We start from the raw sequence: 18,952 nt of genomic DNA, 5'->3' as shown, positions 1-18,952 counted from the left end.
ACCTTTCTTTTTGCATTGCCTTTATGTGAGACATTTGGGAGCATGCTGACTGTTCAAGTTCAGCTTTTAGCTTAGATCTCTCTCATGCCTAACTGAAAGCCTCTTCCAGGTAGAAGAGGGTTGCCATAAGAGATGGACTTCCAGCATACAGGTCCGAGTAGCACCCATGACTAGAGAGATGATAAAGAAGAGGTCTGTTTCCACTTTGCTGGGACTCTTCAGTAAGCACCTTCCTCTGCTTGGTCAACAGTAGTTCCTATTATGCTGAAATCAGTGTCCTCCCCTAGCACACATGAGCAAGGGTTAATCTCTGGCAAGATCTTACAGAAGCCTCCTGGAAATGGTACATGGGCTCAGTGGGTTAGACACACTGCAGACATCTGGATAAATCAGGTAATTTGTGCAACATGCTCTTATCAGCAACCGTCTCCACCTGCGGCTTTCTGGAAGCTGCTTTTGTGTGGAGTATGTTTCTCTATATTCTACTCATTGTTGTCAGAAAGAGAGCAAATGTTCAGGTCAGGGGAAAGGTAAACAGTAATACCGAATGTCCCATAACAGTGAACACCAATCAATGACACCTCCCCACCCACACCATACACACATACCAAATTTGTCTTATTCTTAGAGGAATCAAGTTTAGCACCAACACTTCTGTACCCAAGCAAGGCCTGCCTTGGGGTCATCTTCCTCAAACATCCAGGTTTTCTTGAAAAGAATGAGAGCCTCGAACTTTTATACAGGGGAGCATGTTTAGGGGTGTCCTAGGGTTAAAAATAACTGATCATTGGCCAGCCCACCTCATACAGAAGCTCTCCTGAATGGCCTGCGCCAGGCTGAGCCAGTCCAAGGTTGTGTCCTGGTAAGATCAAATAAGAACAAGAATAAGCAAAGAGTAAAACGTGTGAGCCAAGAGTTCACTATTGAAGGATTTTTATTCCTGATGTCAGTTGAGGTTGTGCTGGTACAGGGCTTATCCACTGGATTCCCATTAATCTCCCAGGAAGGAGGGATGTAGGTCTGAGAGAGGAGAATAAGGAATTGAAAGATATCAGATGATAATTTACTTATGGTCCTATTTAATGCATCTTCACTTCCTCTTCATCTTTGTGACCATTCACAATGTATTATAACTAACATTTCTTCCTTAGACAGGTATATTTTATATCTTGATCCTAGCACATCAACACAGAACAGGGGTTTATATATTAGAATAAACTGATGGTCACACATGAGATTCTGCCATTCCAGTTTATTGAAATGAGTAAATTTATAGCTTTATTTGCATACAGAAAGTGCACAAGAAAACAAGTATGTATAAAATATTTATGTGGCTGATCATCACTTTAAAAATTTTTTCTACTTTCAAAAATTCAACTATCTAGAAATAATTGCCTCCAGTTTAGCACATTTAGGTATTTGGACATATAAAATACTATTTCAAGTCTGTGTTTATAATGACTGAGTAGGAAGCCAGATGGAAAATTTTGCCAAATATGATGAGCTATTACCATTAAACATAAAACCATGGGACTTTAGCTTGGACTAGTTGGGACTAATCAATAGATATTCATGAGGCCAGCATCTTATTTAGATAGTAAGCAGTCATCCTCTTCTTCAACCTAAGGTTACATGTATGTGGTTGATTAACACCCACAAGAACCTGAGCATTAGGGGTCAAGAGACATTAAAAACAAACAAAACTCATTTTGGCAAAAACAAACCCTCCAGAACTGTGCTAGCAATAGGACTGAAAATGAAATGGGCAGTTTCCAAGGTTATAGGAGAAAAGTATTTCAGACAATATTTCAGACATTAGGTTTGCAATGATAGGAGGAAATAACTGTTCTGCGGGTTTTTGTGTATGTTTTTTTTTTTTCTATTTATCTTCCAACTAACTATGAGGTTGTGGCTTCCAGAAAGCTTTCCAGTTACTTGATAAAGGTCTAGCATAACCCCAAATAAGCACCTAACATATTTGGCACAATCACATTTAACTTTGTGATGTGTTGTCCTTCATTGCTGAGTCGAGTTCAGGTTTTCTTCAACATTAACTGCTCTCCTGGAACTTCAGCTCAAGAGGATGGCCCCCTATTCCACAGAAAGGATAAAGGTTGTCCCATTTGCAATTCTAGTTACTGGGATTAGCAATTACCGAGAAGGTGACAAGAGTTCAGATCTGTGAATCATTAGAGGTTTTGCCCCACAAAACTCCATTTCTTGTGAAAAGGAAGTGATATGAACCTAGGAACAAAACTGATTGGAAAGAGAATCAGAGGGAAAAGGAGAGGAGACACAAATAATGCATTTCTCTCATTGGCAAGAGCTAGCAGACTGGAGAAAGGATTCTCTCGCCCTTGAGAAAAATACGATCTTCAGAAAGAGGAGAAGTATATCTTTAAAAAGGTTCTTGGGCGTGTCAGATTCCAAAGTGCCTACAGAGAAGTTGGACTTGCTTCAATTTTACTTTAAAAATTCTCAGGAAGTGATGGTGTGAAGCAAGATTTAAGAAGGTGCCTTGCTCTACTACAATTTTTAGGTTTTATGCTCTAAAACGGAACCCCCCCACACAACCTTGAACAGTAAGGATTTTAAAATTTATTCAAAGCATTCTGATCCGAGGGGTGGCTGCATCGCACAACCAGGTACATGGTAGAATGTTCTAGAATGTTTTAGGGACACAATAGGCAAGGGTTCAGGTAGGGAAACTACTTCATTTATATTTAAGCTAGAGTGTTTAGATTCTTAATTTATTTAAAGCTATAAGATTCAGTTTAGCATTAACCTAAACAGAAAGTGAGAGACACTTTACAGGTGGAAGAGGCAGCAAGAAATAAGGCAGCAGATAATATGCAAAGCTGGAACAAGGGCGGAGGTCAGGACTAGTCTGGCTATCAGCTTTGTCCTTGACTGCTAAGGCCAACCTTTCTGTTCCTCTGGATAGTCAGCAAGCCAAGTTCCTAGAGAAGTATGGAGAAGAGAAAACCTGTGGTTAGAATTTTTGGATTGAATATCCATGTATTAAATATCAAGCCATTATCTAAAATGTCAGTAATAGTATCTCCTAGGGCTGATGCAAGAGGGTTAAATAAGATAATAAATGTAGAACCTGTGATAAAGTGCCTAACGCAAGTGATCAATAATGTTAGCTATTTTCTCCCATGATGCTTCTCCTCCCATTCTGTTAGTTTAGTAGGTTGACCAAGATTATTCTTCCTTCAAGACCTAAAGAAAAAGGAGCCTCCAAAGAGAACTCTAGTCAATTCAATTTAGTGCAAACAGTTCTCCCACGCTCCTAGTGTAGTTTATATTTTTCTGTTTGTTCAATGCTTCTCCTGGAGAGGAGGGTGAGAATGAGTCTCTGCTAAGACTTCTAGCCCTTCAATATATTACACTGTCTTATTAGCATTACAAACCACCTGGACGCTTGTTAAAACCAAGCTTTTCTCTTCAGCACCACACAGGGATACCTTAAGGCAGGGGTGGGCTCTGGAATTTGCCTTTCCAAAAATCTCAGCCAGTTCTCTGAAGCAAATTTTATGAAAAAGTCCGTAAGAAACACTGCAATTGTAGAAACGCATTGAGGGGGAGGTGATCCAAATTGCAAATAAACTCAGTCTTATTGTTGTCAGATAGAAGATGATTCTTTTCACTCTTTCTATGGGTCTCCTGAGCCAGCCATGCCCACCTCCTAAATGCAGGTATACCTCCTTCCCTCCACTAACTTCAATCTTTTAATGTCAATCAAAGTTGCTTCCACTCACTGTTGAGAAAGAAAGGGCGGTTACATCAATAACTTACTTAGGATGAAATCCACTAGTGGGGAGGATCAACTTTCAAACTCATCGGCACTGACACTGCTTTTGAAGTAGGTATTGGCAACTGTCCCCACTTCGGGATTTAATGCCATTAGACTATTAAAGACTAGTTTCGAAGGCTCTCACAAAGAAATAAGTACTGATTTGGGAGGCAGAGTATTGTGATGATTACCCATTTAGCTGACCTGTTTTGTGGTTTCAGAAGGTCAACAGATTTTGAACCTTCTATAGCAGCAATTTTCAACCAGTGTGCCAGAATTCTTAAAATATGCAATATCTGACTATTTAATCAGGGGCACTAACCTCTTTTCCCTTAGATTTTCAAATGAAAAAAAAAATCACAACAGCCAATACAACAATAGCCATCCAGTATAAATGAATCAGAATTACACCTATTTTTTGTCAGATAGGCAAAAAATATAGTATTTTTTGTGTGCCACAGAATTTTAGTAATTACTTTAGGTGTGCCATGAGATGAAAAAGGTTGAAAACCGCTGTTCTATAGGAACCAAGTAATTACCAAGATGCTTTGCAATCACTTAAATGTGAAGGTAAAACAAAACAAAACTAAACTAAAAAGCTATAGGTATTATGCTATGTTTTACTTCCATACATACCTGAAATATCAAAAACACAGGATATGATAGAAATCCACATGCCCAGGGGTCTATTACTATTTTTTATATATCCTATGTAATAAAGGGCTGATATGCAAATTGACCAAATGGCAGAACGACCAGTCACTGTGACGCACACTGACCACCAGGGGGCAGATGCTCAATGCAGGAGCTGCCCCCTGGTGGTCAGTGCGCTCCCACAGAAGCTGGGCTCACGGCTGGCGAGTGCAGCTGCGGAGGCAGGAGCCTCTCCCACCTCTGAAGCAGTCGGACATCCTCTGAGGGCTCCCGGACTGTGAGAGGGTGCAGGCCGGGCTGAAGGACCTCCCCACCCCACAACTGAGTGCATGAATTTCGTGCACTGGGCCTCGTGTGTGTGTGTGTGTGTGTGTGTGTGTGTGTGTGTGTGTGTGTGTGTATGAATTCTCTTAAACACCCAGCCTAGTCATTATCAAAGTAGCTAAGTATAGATTTCCATGTCTATTACTTCTCAATGACAGAGACTGAACCTCTTCCCAATTCTAAAATTAAAATTTCATCCTCACCCCCTATGCCACCCTACTTACAGAAGTTAGGCGAAAGGACTTCCGAAAGGATCCCTATATACATCGGGAGATGCAGGTTGAGGAGAAGCCATCTATGGAGATATAACCAACCAATCAATAAGTATACTTACAAGAAAAAAAATACTTAAGACTTCTCTAATTTCTTTAAAATTCAAAATTCACATAGGTCACAGAAAGGTCTACAATGATTTATATTTGCCAGCTTGTAACTAGTGTTGTATATTTATTATTTACATCAAAACCAAAGTTCAGGTAGATTATGTTTGCTTCCTCAGAATGGGAAGTATTTTTTTTTTTTAATGGGCTAAATAATCATGGATGAGAAATCAGGAACTTAAGTCTTTGAAAGATTTTTTAAAAATAGTACTTCAGTTTGATTTTCTCCCCAAATGCTTTCATGAGCCAGGTTCAATGAGATACAAAAGACTTTTTCTATATGATATTCATTTCTCAAGTTTAGAATAGTCATCCCTGCAAAAATCACCTTCCCCCAGTTTGAGTTGATTACATGGTGGTGGTCCTCAATGATAAATCTTATTCAACCATCCTTTATCATCATGGGATTGTTAAACCTACAAACAAGGTTAACTGAGGAGGCAGTAGCTCTATGTGGCACACACTGTGATTGACAGCTTGCAGCAGCTGATACTTACAGAGGCTTGTGATGAACTGAAAGAATTTTTAGAGAAAGGGTTCTCAAATGCATTGTCAGAAGAGTTGGTAACTGGCGGGGCACCTTGTCTGGGAGCTGGCTTTGGTGGTTCTAGAAGGTGAAAAACCCAAATAATCAGTAGATAAGTTTTCCCCAAATATAAGCAGCAGTCCCCAGTCAGGCTTATCTTAGAAAGTAAATTCCATGTTTTTGAAATGTACATCAATGGAGCAAACATCACCACCACATACGAGGGCTCCCGATTATTACAGGCAAATCCATCCTTCTCATAAGAGGACACCATGCATATTGATTGACTTGAAGTGAAAGAGCTTCAGATTCCCTCAAGGGAGGCCACGGAGCTTGGTGGAGGCTTTACTATACAGCCCTCCAGCTAGCAGCACCCATGGAATATCAATAGCTCTTGGCAGCCCTCTTAAGATTTGTCACAAGAGGGCAGCATAGGGCCAGACCTTGAAAGTGAGGTAAATAGTTAGCTTCATAAGGTAAATGGTTAAGTTGTCTCCATAACCACCGATTAGGCTATTGGTGGGTGGGAGAGTTTTCTTCTGATGGATTCTGTGGGCCCGTATGAAGTGGAAATACTAGTACTTGTTGGCATAGTAGATGGAGAAGTGGGTAGCTTACCATTGATCTTTTTCAATAGTTGGTTAGCATCGAAGTCATCGTGGTCTGCATTCTCTTGAGGAATGCCCACTTTGCTGTTGAAATAACTGGAGAAGGCACTTGAAGTCCCCGGGGAAGTCTGGTCTCCCTTCCTCGCGGGGACCGGAGGCTGCCGCAGTTGTAAGTCCTTAAACATTTCTTTCACTTCCTTGACTTCTTTATCCCCGAGGGGGTCCAAAGCAACAAAGGCATTGGTGGAGATGTCCTTTGGAGGGCCAGTTCTAGGAGGTGGCTGAGGAGGAGTGACCAGGAGAGAAGAGAGCATAGGAGGGGACTGGGTAGACACAGCAGGAACTGGAAAAATACTGCTCTGAAAAGGATTCCCCAGAGGGCTTGCTGATGACCAAGTATTGGGTGACACAGATGCTGATGGGCCCCAAACAACAGGGCCTGGAGGGGGAGTTGAGGCTGCAAAGGATGAAGGCTGGTTCCAACCTGCAACTGCTGGGCTTGTGGTAAAAACCATTGGTTGACTGAATCCGGCAGGCTGACCACCCATCATGGCTCCTGGGACCATGGCAGGGGACTGATTGAACACGAGAGATGGCGGGTTCCATGGTCCTGTGTGTGGCGGTGTGATTGCTACACCACCTGAAGGAAGCGAGAGGAAGGACTTATCAGGAGTCAAGCTCAAAGAGGATTTCTGAGTTTCAGGAAACAACTTTCCCAGAAGCATTTATAAAGCATCTACATGGCCAATGCCTCCATTCATGGAAATGAAGGCTCAGATCACCAGGAGATTAACGAGCCAATACAGTATAGGTGGTATCCAAATGCAGGTGGCATTTTGATGCCCTTTCTTTCTACCACATCTTTGTGCTTCATTGGAAGGGAAACACAGACCATAAGTACCGAGTCATGAAAAAATGGGCCCTCATCGTACATACACTGGTGTGTTTTAAACAGCTAGAACTGAGCCTGTCAACCCTGTGAATACATTTACACATACAAACCATGCTGATTATGAAGTAGTTAATTAAGATAAGCCATGGGGCACTCGGAGTCACTGATTCCATCTTTCCATTTGGCAGCTGGCTACTGTCTGAGTCTTATGGAAAGCAGCTCTCACACATGTGCCTTAGGCTTCAACATGCTTACACCCTAAAGGAACCGTTTCAGAGTTGCCTTGCTTTTCAATGCTGCCAAGGTTGATACAGCTATACAAAAGGATGATAAAATTTGGTTGGTGCCAAGATACTTTTAGGTTTTTCTATATGAACATGGAGGAAAGGCTGGTTATCCCGGGAGAGCTGTTTCAAATAAAAGTGCTTCCTGCCATGTGTCACTCACTAAACTTTGCCAGAAGTTAGAACAGAGTATGCAGAAGAGGAGGGGAGGGAGAAGACCCTGTGGAGCAAAAACACCTTCCGAGGTAACCAATGGCCTGTGCCCGGGGGTCTGATCTCTGTGGGGAACGCCCTGTTGCCTGCACCCCTGCCACGTTGATTAGGAGTTAGTGAAACCACTGAAGTCTAAGTCTCCCCAATGTTTGTCCCTCTTCTTGAGAAGCTCGTTCCCCACATCTTGTTCAGAGACAGAGGGCATTGTCTCTTCTGCTTCTTCCCAAGTGTATTAATGACCCAGTTAAACTGTTACCACTAGCAGCCCTATTCACCAATGATGCTTGGCTCTCAAAACCTACTTGCTCTGAGCTTTGGGGCAGGGCATTCTTTCATCATGAAAGTCTTCTAACCAAAACATCCCTAACCAAACTTGGGTTAGGGATGTTTCTGTTTCCAAAGTGAGAAATGTTTTGAAAATGGTATTCAGGGGCTGATGGAGCAAGGTATTCTGTCTTGAACTTTTCTAGTATTGGAGGTTGGTGTTCCTTGACTCAGCTCTACCACCATGAACATCAGCCATCTGGCCACAAGCATACGGTGTCCTCATGGAGAGCGGTGGGTTTCGGGAAAGGCCATCTTACTAAGTTAACACCCTTATGTCTGAGGGGAGGGAACTGGGTACAAGAATATTCATGATTAAAGTTGGGAAAGTCACAGTTTGCAACAGTAGAGATGAAAACTCAGGCATACTGGCTCTGAACCCAGCAGCCTATCCTCCTATTCCGCCCCTTTGGCATCAAGAAACAGGACTATTTTTTTTTTAAATTGAATGTTAATGCAAATATTTATTTTACAGATACAGCTTGAGACTTCACAATGAATCGAAGGGAAAGTTATCTTAGATTGTAGGCTTCTAAAAGGGAGCTAAGTTTGAACAAAGTTATCTCTAGCATTTTCAAACCAATTTATTTAAACTTTATTACTGAACCCAGAGTCACTCAGTAATAATTTACACCAGATGGATGTGCAAATTGGGTAGAATTTTATCATCTTTCATGTTGAACGGCTTGCTTTCCCTTAGAAAAGTGTGTAGCTTTAGACATAGGTGGTATTAGTGGGAGTGGTGGTAAAAGAGAAAAATATTAAATTTGCCAGGAAATAAAGACTTTCGTAGTATATACTTATGCCAGCCTTCATTCCCATCTACAAGATTCCACGCGTTGTGTTTCCAAGATATTTAAGGCCCCGCTGGAAAAAGTAGAGGCAAGAGGTTAAAAAAAAAAAAAAGAGAGTGTCAGTAAAAAAAAAGTTCATTTTATTACATTCTGATTCTAGATGAAAACACGGGGTAGCGAGTCAAAACTGAAGGCTCAGCTTTTTACAACCCCTTCTCCCCACCCCCCATTCTCCAGAGGAGGGAGTCCCCAGCTGGGGCCAGCGGAAGCCAGACCTACCACCTTCCCGGGTTTGGCGGAGGATCTCTGCTAGTGGACAGGGGCTATACTGTCGAGCTCAGTTTGAGTCCCATGTCCAAACTTGGAAGAATCATCAGTATTCTGCAGTTGTATACCCCAAGGCCTCAACAGGGGCTCCTAGCCAAAAAGCTTCACTTCGTCTGAATAAATTAACAGTTATAGGGTCCAGCTGTATTTTCAGGCTGACTTGTTAAATATTGGCTGTAAAAATTCTTCGGGGCATGATATCAGACTACAAAGCTCTGTGATGTGATCTGGTCACACACACTGCCTGCAAGCTCCCTACCCTGCTGCAAGGAAAAACATCAACCAGCTCCACTTGGGGGTGCCGGGAAAAGAGCAACGAGAAAGGGGGAAGCTCCGAAAAGCCACGAAGAGCTCGGGGAGGGTCTCTTGATGGTACCAACACAAGCAGAGTGCTGGGACAAGTTGGCCTCTCACTCCACATGCATTTCAGCCCTTTGGCATCTGGGTAACGACTTTCCTCTTGCTACCATCCTCCCGATATGGTTAAACAGATTTAATATCACAGAACCACAGTAGGTTCCTTTGCAGGAAAAGAGCAGAGAAAAAAACAAAGCAGGGTCCCGATGACTGACCCTGCAGGAGGCAGAGAGAATCCCTGATCAACCTGTACAGAATGAGGAAGGGAGCCCCTCGCCGCTCCCTCCCGGACAAAGTCTCTTTGGAGCTCATTGTGGTGCCAAGAAGCAGAAACACAAAGAGAATCCCCAGCCAGACAACAAGGACTGTTGTTGGGGTTTCTGAAGACTGTACCACTGAGGCTGTGGACAAAGGGTAGCAGGGCCAGCCCTTAGGCACGTGGCCTTCCCCAGTGTCCTGCCACGGGGTGGCTCAGCGGCTCACAGGAGCTAATGATACATATACGAATGGCAGCACCAGCACATCCTAGTCATCTGAAAAAGTCCCACCTCTTCCCTTATCTCGATGCTCTTTTCAACGTCACGTTTCCAGCATTTACTTCTTACTCTATCAAGACACTCAGCTAGCCAGAACATTGGCAAGCAGCTGCTAAGGCTTAAGTATGCAGAGGCGGATAGGATCTATACCTGCCCCACACCCTCCAGATACCAGGGGTGGAGCTGGGCTCGGAACCCAGGCCTTTCATTCTATGACTTACACTTGCTTCAGACTTGACTTATACCCCTCGCAGGGTATATGTCCCTTCCAAGCGGGGTAGCCGTTGAATAGGGGAGAGGGCTTCAAACTAGAAATGGCAACTTACATGGAAGACATGCAAGTTCTTACTTTCCTAATAGAAATGATAAAGAACTGTCATCTTAGCCCCGTTTCTCCAACGAAGCTGGTCTGTGTTTCAGAACCCCTCATAATTGTCTTTAGTGAGCAGCTGGTTCAAGTAAGTACAATACTGAACATGGATTTCTCGCACATTCCAATTCAAGAAGCCAAATTTCATTTACACCCAAGGGTACCAAATGGGGGTGAGGTTGTACAGAAGGAAGAGTGGGAGAAAGGCTCCCTAAGATGCTCCAGTTTTATGCCCCTGAAACCTATAAGGATATGAAATGCCTTCCTTCCCAGCACTATCGTCCTGGGAGTGAAAATAGCAGAGCCAAACCTGACTCGATGTCGGGCCCTTACCTAGACCTGCTAGGGGTCCCACAGGGGGAGAAACACTGGTCTTGAAGAGATCCAGAGGGTTGGTCTGTGGGGTTGCAGATTGTCCCGTAGGTGATGCCTGGCCTGGAGGTTCTGAGTCCGGAGGAGCAAAGATGTCTGATGTCAGCAAGTCATTTGCTGGAGACTGACAGGGCAAAGGGGGACATAAAGGAGTTACTCAGCAACAGAGAAATGCAGTGTCATTGTCTCCTACGCTGTACCTCAAATCGGGAACCACACAGAAAAACTACTTCCTATATTGAGGGACTACCACAAAACACCAACCAACCAAAGCAAAAGGACAAGGATCCCTGCAATGGGCAGGATATGAGGTTTTGGACTCTTGAAGAGAAATCTAATTTACTTATTCACACATTTATGTCTGCCTGGTCTCCTTGCCAGCTAACAGCTTGAAGCTGGGAAAGAAGGGACAGTTATACATAAGTAGCTTAAGTGTTTTTGATCATTCTAGTGGATTTGAATCAGTCTGCATGGCCTTGATACACTAGTCCAGTGGTCGGCAAACTCATTAGTCAACAGAGCCAAATATCAACAGTACAACGATTGAAATTTCTTTTGAGAGCCAAATTTTTTAAACTTAAACTTCTTCTAACGCCACTTCTTCAAAATAGACTCGCCCAGGCCGTGGTATTTTGTGGAAGAGCCACACTCAAGGGGCCAAAGAGCCGCAGGTGGCTCGTGAGCTGCAGTTTGCCGACCACTGCGCTAGTCTAATCATTAGGCCAGCCTACATATTCCAAAGAGATTAAAAAATAATACTTAACAGTAACCACATTTGAAATTGCTTTTGAGTGAAGTGGTGACAGTAAATACATGTTTCTTTTAAGACAATGGATTATCCAGTCAACTTTTAATAGAGGAGGCAAACTCAAGAATTGGACACCACCTCCTTGGTCATGAGCACAACCTGAGGGGTGTGTGCGGGGCGCGCCTTAGTGTGGGGAAGGCATGTATAAGGGGAAGCACAAGAACCCTTGCCCTCCGCTCCCAGAACATGACCATCAAACTTACCAGAGGTACAGAAGCATAGCAGCATTAAAAATGAAAAAAAAAAACTTGTGTTTAGTTAATAATAAAAGACAAGACATGCAAAGGGAAAGCAGGGCGCGACAACACTGCTGAGCGCGAAGCTTTGAAAAGGTGGTGATTAGAGGAAGGTATTCCTGGGGGACGACGAGCTCACCCCACCTTCTATATTACAGCCACACAGGAAACTACAATAGCAGCAGGAAAGACAGCTCGCCTCAGACCACCCTGTGACAGCGAACATGCATTCTGCCAACGCACATGCGGAGAAGACAATTCACCTTGGCAGTCCTTCTGCCTCTTCCTGGTTTGGTACTTTGTGGAGGTGGGATAATGGCTATGGAGTCATGTGTGGAGGACTGGACAGAGCTTTCCAAGTCCTGCTTTAGGCCATTTGGTACGGGCAGTCCTTTGGGAGGGCTTCCCACAAAAGGGTTCGGGGAGGATTTGACATGGAAGCCGTTCTGTTCTCTTTCAGATACCCCATTCTGAGTTCTCACTGCTGGCTGGGTTTGCGGACTTGAGAGGGGCCACGGGTCTGCCTGAGCTTCCTGCTTGCCAGTCCGGTTAGAGATTTGGTCAAACTGCTGACCAAAGTAATCAACATCCCCATTCAGGGGCCCATTACTCAGCGGAGTAGACAAGCCACTCATATTCTCTGTCTTCTGATCTGGAGATTTGAGAGAATCAAATGAAGAGGGTGGCGATTGGTCCTGCTGTGCAAAAGGATCATCACGGAAAGGATCGGGATTAGGGGTGGGAAAGAAATTGAGATTGGCAGAAAAGGCATTTTCGGGCAAGAAAGACGCCTGAGGCTTTGGTCGAGGAAGAGAGGAGGAGGTGATGCCGTTTGTTAAGAATGAATTTTCTCTTAAAGAATTCTGATTGGTGTTGATTTCAGAGTTTAGATCCACTAACAGGATATCTTTGCTTTCCTATCACATTTGGAAAGAAAAAAAAAAGAGAGAAAGAAAGTGTTAGTCCATGTTGTGACTTTAAATGAAAAGGCTACATAAAATTACCAGGATTATCATAATTCCCATTTGATTTTGGTTTTTAATAAAATGGTTGACCATGATCTCCTCCCATCCCCTCGGTGAGTGCATTTTCCAGTTGAATAGGTCCTCCCTCCCCCTTCCCCACCTTGTGCCTGTTTATTTATGTCTCAACTTCATTGACCCCTTAATTAAATGAACTCTTACTGTTGTTTATATTATTCATGTCACCGCTCACCCTTACACACTGGGCTGAGTTCATGATCACGGTTGTTTCAATTCATGTCTTTGAAAGTCTTAAAGGGAATTCACTGTGAGTCACTCCAAGTGCTTAAGTATATAGAGCTTGAAAGGAAGACCAGACCTCAGAAGCCCTGCCCAGCTTCCTGCCTGATATCTTTGCTTTCCTATCACTGTATCCCAGTCATGTACCATCACCTCTCCAAATGAGCGCATTTACTGGCTAATACATTCATATTTTGCAGTTCTGGATGTGATGAAGTTTAAGGTCAAATATATCTCCCTATAATTGGTCTTTCCTTGGGCCAATTATAGGGAGATGTCAGGTATGCTTTTAAAAATATTTCAGAATCTTTGAAAGTGCTAGCCAAGTTAGATCTCTCATCCTCATCCTCTTAGCCTCTCCTCTGGACACACCCTTTTGTCTATGTCTTTCTAAGAAAGTGATAACCCAAAATAGGGATATAATCTAACAACATATCACATTAACTTCTTGTATTGTGCAGTTTTAAAATAATAGCTTAAGCCTTAGCCAGTTGGGTTCAGTGGATAGAGTGTTGGCCTGTGGACTGAAGGGTCCTAGGTTCAATTCCTGTCAAGGGCACATGCCTGGGTTGTAGGCTCGGTCCAACATACAAGAGGCAGCCAATCAATAATTCCCTCTCATCACGGATGTTTCTATCTCTCTCTTCCTCTCTGAAATCAATAAAAATATATTTTAAAAAATATAGCTTAAGAGTTGCCTATCTCACCTATCTAGAGGATAAATTCAACTAATATTTGTCTTTAATTTATATATAATCTAGTCTGATTTATGTATAAGGTGGAGATGTGGGTTTAAGTGTTAATTTGAAAGACATACCGAATTCACAACTCTACAAATTCTATTCCCTATCAGTTTCTGGCATGTTAATTATCTGGGTTCTCAGTTGTCAGGTAAGACATCCTTCTTAGCATAAGAGCAGCCAATTGGATCAATCTGCCACATCTTTATCACTAGTTAGGGGTCACCCCGGGACTGAGCTGTCACACTGACAGACCTTCCTCCTAACTGACTTTGGTCCATTAATACTTCACTATACTGACCACAGAGGAATATAAACAATAAACACCATTGATATGGAAGTTGGAATTCTAGCATTGCTCTGAACAGACCACCAAACATTATGATCCTTGAGACAAAAACAACCGTCAGGGAATATAAAATTCTCAAAAAGATAAAGGAGGCCTGAGTAGGCAGACCTCTTTTGTTTTAAGGGAAAATAATACATTTTTAGAAAGTTTAGGCCCCAAATCAGATCTAATTAGTATTCTATCTTTTGGCTTCCTTTACTGTTAGGTATAAACCACAATGTTTAAAAACCAGCTTTTCTCTTTATAACCAGAAGAATTTGTCAGAAGAAAGAGCTTGTCATTAAAATTTTGTTTTAATCAAAGAAACAGATTGGAAGACTTCTTAATGTAGGGATCTTTAACAATCAAAAGGTAGGAAAATATACTCCAAATGCTTGTGATTTCAGTATTTATTCATTTATTAGGAGCCACCTCTGGTTAGAACAGTTGGGTATCACAGCTGGCAGAGTTCTCCTTTTCAAATACTTCAGAAGAAGTTCTTAGGACACCAAACAGGAGCCACAGTGTTAGACTTCTGAATAGTCGGCCTATAAGTGAAATGTATAAGGCTTTCCTCAGCTCAGGTCTCTGTTGCTAATTCCAGATGAAGAGCCTATCACATGATCTCACTCATATGTGGAATCTAATGAACAAAATAAACTGATGAACAAAATAGATCCAAAGACATAGAAGCATGGATCAGACTTTTGAATCTCAGAGGGATGGTGGGGGTGGGGTGGTGGTTGGGGAGAGATTCGCCAAAGACCTTATATGCATATATGCATAAACATGAACACAGACAATAGTGTGGTGAAGGCCTGAGGGGGGGAAGGGGGAGCAGGGTGGAAGGGGTCAATGGGAAAAAAAAGGGGACATATGCAATACTTTCAACAATAAAGATAAATTTTAAAAAAAGATTAAAGGTCTAGTTCATAGACTGTGATTAAGAGATGCAAGACTCCTCATCCACCTCCTAGGTCAGAGCTTCATGCATTTTTCCTTGGATGTCAATACTGCATCCACATGGCCATCGTTGGAGGATCCGAGAGACAAGCACTAGTGATAGGAGAGTGAAATGCAGGCCCTGCTCTTAGGGAGCTCCAGCAAGAGGGGCAGCAGGCAACCAAGTGGTGTCTTCCCAGAGACGAAGTCTTAACTACTGAATTCCATAGCCTAGCTCTCCTCTCGGCAGCTATGTCACCTAAACATCTCACTGCCAAATCTTGGACTTCCCTACCTGAAGCTTTCTATGTCTTTCTGCTACTCCCTGAATTAAAATAAGCTTCATTAGCCAGACCTTCAAAATGACCCACGGGGGCGGGGGGTGGGGGCACCCAGTTTACATTTAGCCTAACTACTCTATTTTCCTACACACTTAAAAGACCCAGTTCAAGTTCAGATAATTTATAAAGCCTCTTCCCATGGATCCTCTATTTCAGCTTCACCTGTGCCCTCTTTCTGCATCTTACTTCCACAACACTGTGCCCTGGCCCCATCCCTGCACCAGTTTCAACCTCCTTGATGGTGGACCATGCCTTATGTTCTTCTCATAATAACTCTGAATGATCAAAATTTTCACTAGAGCATGTATTCTTTTCTTTTTTTTAGATCAGTATGGATGAATATTATTCAAGTGGAAAATTACATTTCTAAGGTATGCTACTTAGTTTGCAACATGAGCTTTATTTGTAATGCATAAAACTATTCTGTATAAATGTTGTGGGAGCGATAGGGCCTAACTAATAAAGTTTAGATAATTGAGATTTCTTCTCTCTTCATCTCTTCCAAAGCAACTACTGTAAGATTTGAATCATTTCAAACATGCTGGTTTCATCAAGTAAAGATAAGTTTATTTTGTGACCTATGAATATAAAGTCAATCTGTTAGAATGTGCTGGCAAAGTCTGACCAGCACATAATTAGTGCTGTTGGGATTCTCTTACTTATCACATACCATCCACTTTGATGGTATTTATTTCTTTAATCTATTGTTATTGATACACCAAAAATTCATAAAATGCATGAAGTCTAATATCAATGAGACTCAGGCTTACTCAAGCTGCTTTCCATTTCCTTTTTTATAACTTTCCAGAAGGCAACAGAAGCAGACGAAGCAGTCAGTGCTTCCTTGCCTACCCCATGGAAACTGCTTCAGAGCCTGAGTGTTCTGATCTCTTTCAATAAACTTGTTTGAATGTCAGTTATACTTGGACAGCCTGCTTTTCAGACATTGATTTCAGAGCTGGGATGGACCTTCCAGGGCTGTCTAATCCTATATTTCAAAAAGTTTCTCCTTAGAACGGTAACAGACATTGTGAAGAATGACAGGTTCTACAGGCAAGTGAGTTAGGACACACTGCTTCAAAGAACAGTGAACAGGGTTCTCTGTGGCGGTTTTGAGGCCTCTATAATGCAGTTATGCAGTGTGAATCTCATAGGCTTGGGGGCTGAGAAGGGGGTACCCAGCCCCTGCTCCTTCTCACCTCCAGAGCTTCAGCATTTTATGTGAAGTTTCATGGACCTGGCATTCTCTGCAATACTCTGGGGCCAGTGAGACTTACCCAGTCTCTGGTCCGCTGTGGTTTTATTTCCAAGGACCTTCTTGGTCATATAGGCTTGCTTAATAATTCCCTGATGTCTATCTAGAGACTCCTAGATAGACAGTGGTGCTCCTTTGTCTGGTTATTGCCTTCTCATCTTTTATGTTCAAGCCTGGAAATTCACTCAGCACTCTTAGCTGACCCTCTAAAGCCAGGTAAATACCTTATAATTAACATCCGCTAGTAAGCTTTTTTATTGGTTTTAATGTTGGTCTCCTCCTTTTTAATTGGCTTTAATGATGTCATTGACAGTGTGCATCTCATTGCTGTGCCCAGCAAGTAGCAGGTATTCAAGAAACTATTAAATAAATAAGCGAAGTTGTAAAAAACCATTCAAAATTACATGGGTAATTTCACTGGAGGCCTGTTTTGGAAGGTCTGAGACTTGGGTTTTTGTGCTGAATTTGAACCTCTTTCTTTGGTAAATTTTTTTTTCCAGAATTACCATTTTCATATCTGTAAAGGAAAATGTTACTCTAGTCTCAATATTAAGAAGATTTGATACACTCTAATATCCTGTAAAAAAATGAGAAACTTTTTTTTAAAACAAGTGTTGGTTAAATATAAAGAAGCCTCTTGTTTGTTTTAAATTTTGCTTCACACCAAGCTTATGCTAATTCACAAAAAAAAGAATAAAAAATAAATGGAGAGGCCAGGAGGCTTTACAATTAATCATTTAACAAACATACTTCCTTCAAGTAGGCTTATGCCAAGAATTATTATTCAACTCCTCCTTCTGATCCTAAGTAATACCAAGAAGGACTACATTGCCTGACCTATTGCTCAGATTTAATCTCTAAGCAATATTAAGTATCTGAATTAGTCCCGATCAGTTCCCATGGTGACTTAAGATGCAAATTTGTTCTAGCAGCCATTTCCACTTTATGCAGAAAAAATCAGCTGCCACGTTCCAAGTTTCAATAAAGATGCTCAAGATTCTTGGTTAATTGCCAATTTGAGTCATAGATGTCATTTCCATTACATTGCAAATTTAAAAACAGACACTTACTGTTGGACTATTTAGGTCAGGAGGTGTAGACATGTCCCCAAACAAATCCATCCGGTCAACAGCCTTAAAAAAGTATTTGGATTAGATTCAGATGTGTCTACTCAAAAAGATTATTTTGTATATTGTCGTAATTGTTTCCTAAACGAAAGTTTAGGAAAATGGCCGTCACAATTGAATTTTCATTTAGCTAATACAGATTTGATATTGGGCGATTTAGGTCAGGAAGTATAGACAAGTACCCAAACAAATCCATTTGGTCCAAACTCTTTAAAAAGTATTCGAGCCCCAGCCGGTTTGGCCCAGTGGATAGAGCATTGGCCTGGGGACTGAAGGGTTCCAGGTTTGATTCTAGTCAAGGGCACATGCCTGGGTTGCAGGTTAGATCCCCAGTGGGGGGCGTGCAGAGGGCAGCCAATCAATGATTCTCTCTCATCATTGATGTTTCTATCTCTCTCCCTCTCCGTTCCTCTTTGAAATCAATAAAAAAAGTATTTGAATTAGATTTAGATGTCTTTACTAAAAAGATTGCCTTTTATATTAACATCAATGTTAGGGAAATAGTTGTTGCAATTGGATTTTCATACAGATTCTGTCTTTGCAACATCTACAGGAAGTAAAACCCACATTCCGGTAAGCAAGAATCATAAAAAGTCACATACGTACCAATTTCAGTTTGTTAGCTTGGTCATCAAGAGTCATTAGGGCCTCACTTCCATTCTGAAAAGATGGCAAATATTTAAGGGTTTAGTTGGCAAGTTTTAATTTCCTAGTGTATTGGCTTGCTAAGTGGTTATAATTTTGGCACTGATCATTCAACCATACGTCTTCCATGACCAGAAGGGTCATGAACACAGAGCAATAAGCCAGAAGGGGATCATGCTGGGCAGGGAGCAAACAAGGGCTTATACACGTCACACATCACAATTCACAAGGAGAGAAGTTACAGTTTTACCTCAACTGCATTGTTGGCTTCTTCCATCTAAAAAGAAAGACACAAATTCAGTGATCTAGTAATTATAGTTAAAATGAGTTAAATAAAAGAACAAATATACCTATCAGTTCACAGGCACAAGCAAAAGAGACTCTTGCATATTATCTCTGCCCTACAGTCCCCTCCCCTTTTCACATTAATACTGGATTTGAACAGAGTTACTGGACTTAAACTTGGTATAGTCTTTAGAATCGATGTGAAGCTTGTACGGAGTCAGGG

The 18,952-nt window shown here is 41.9% G+C and overlaps 1 protein-coding gene across 5 annotated transcripts in view; it reads right to left on the bottom strand.

The window, feature by feature from the left end:
* Positions 1-1,233: 1,233 nt before the first annotated feature.
* DAB2 (DAB adaptor protein 2) overlaps positions 1,234-18,952 on the bottom strand; it is a 47,077-nt gene continuing 29,358 nt past the window's right edge. Inside the window, exons 8-17 of one of the 5 annotated variants that reach the window (XM_080677939.1) lie at positions 18,695-18,721; positions 18,406-18,459; positions 17,743-17,805; positions 12,068-12,721; positions 10,722-10,884; positions 6,302-6,931; positions 5,655-5,764; positions 5,002-5,072; positions 2,925-2,960; positions 1,234-2,091 (exon numbers count right to left, since the gene is read on the bottom strand). In XM_080677939.1, coding sequence (XP_080534065.1) covers positions 5,007-5,072; positions 5,655-5,764; positions 6,302-6,931; positions 10,722-10,884; positions 12,068-12,721; positions 17,743-17,805; positions 18,406-18,459; positions 18,695-18,721 — 1,767 coding nt within the window. In that variant the 3' untranslated portion in view covers positions 1,234-2,091; positions 2,925-2,960; positions 5,002-5,006. Of the gene's footprint in view, positions 2,961-5,001; positions 5,073-5,654; positions 5,765-6,301; positions 6,932-10,721; positions 10,885-12,067; positions 12,722-17,742; positions 17,806-18,405; positions 18,460-18,694; positions 18,722-18,952 lie in introns of all 5 variants that reach the window. The other 4 variants (XM_080677943.1, XM_080677940.1, XM_080677941.1 and 1 more) reach the window with 4 other exon arrangements.

Source organism: Plecotus auritus (genome assembly GCF_963455305.1).
Source record: "Plecotus auritus genome assembly, chromosome: 7".
Taxonomy (NCBI): Eukaryota; Metazoa; Chordata; class Mammalia; order Chiroptera; family Vespertilionidae; genus Plecotus; species Plecotus auritus.
This window is presented reverse-complemented; position numbering and strand designations above follow the sequence as displayed.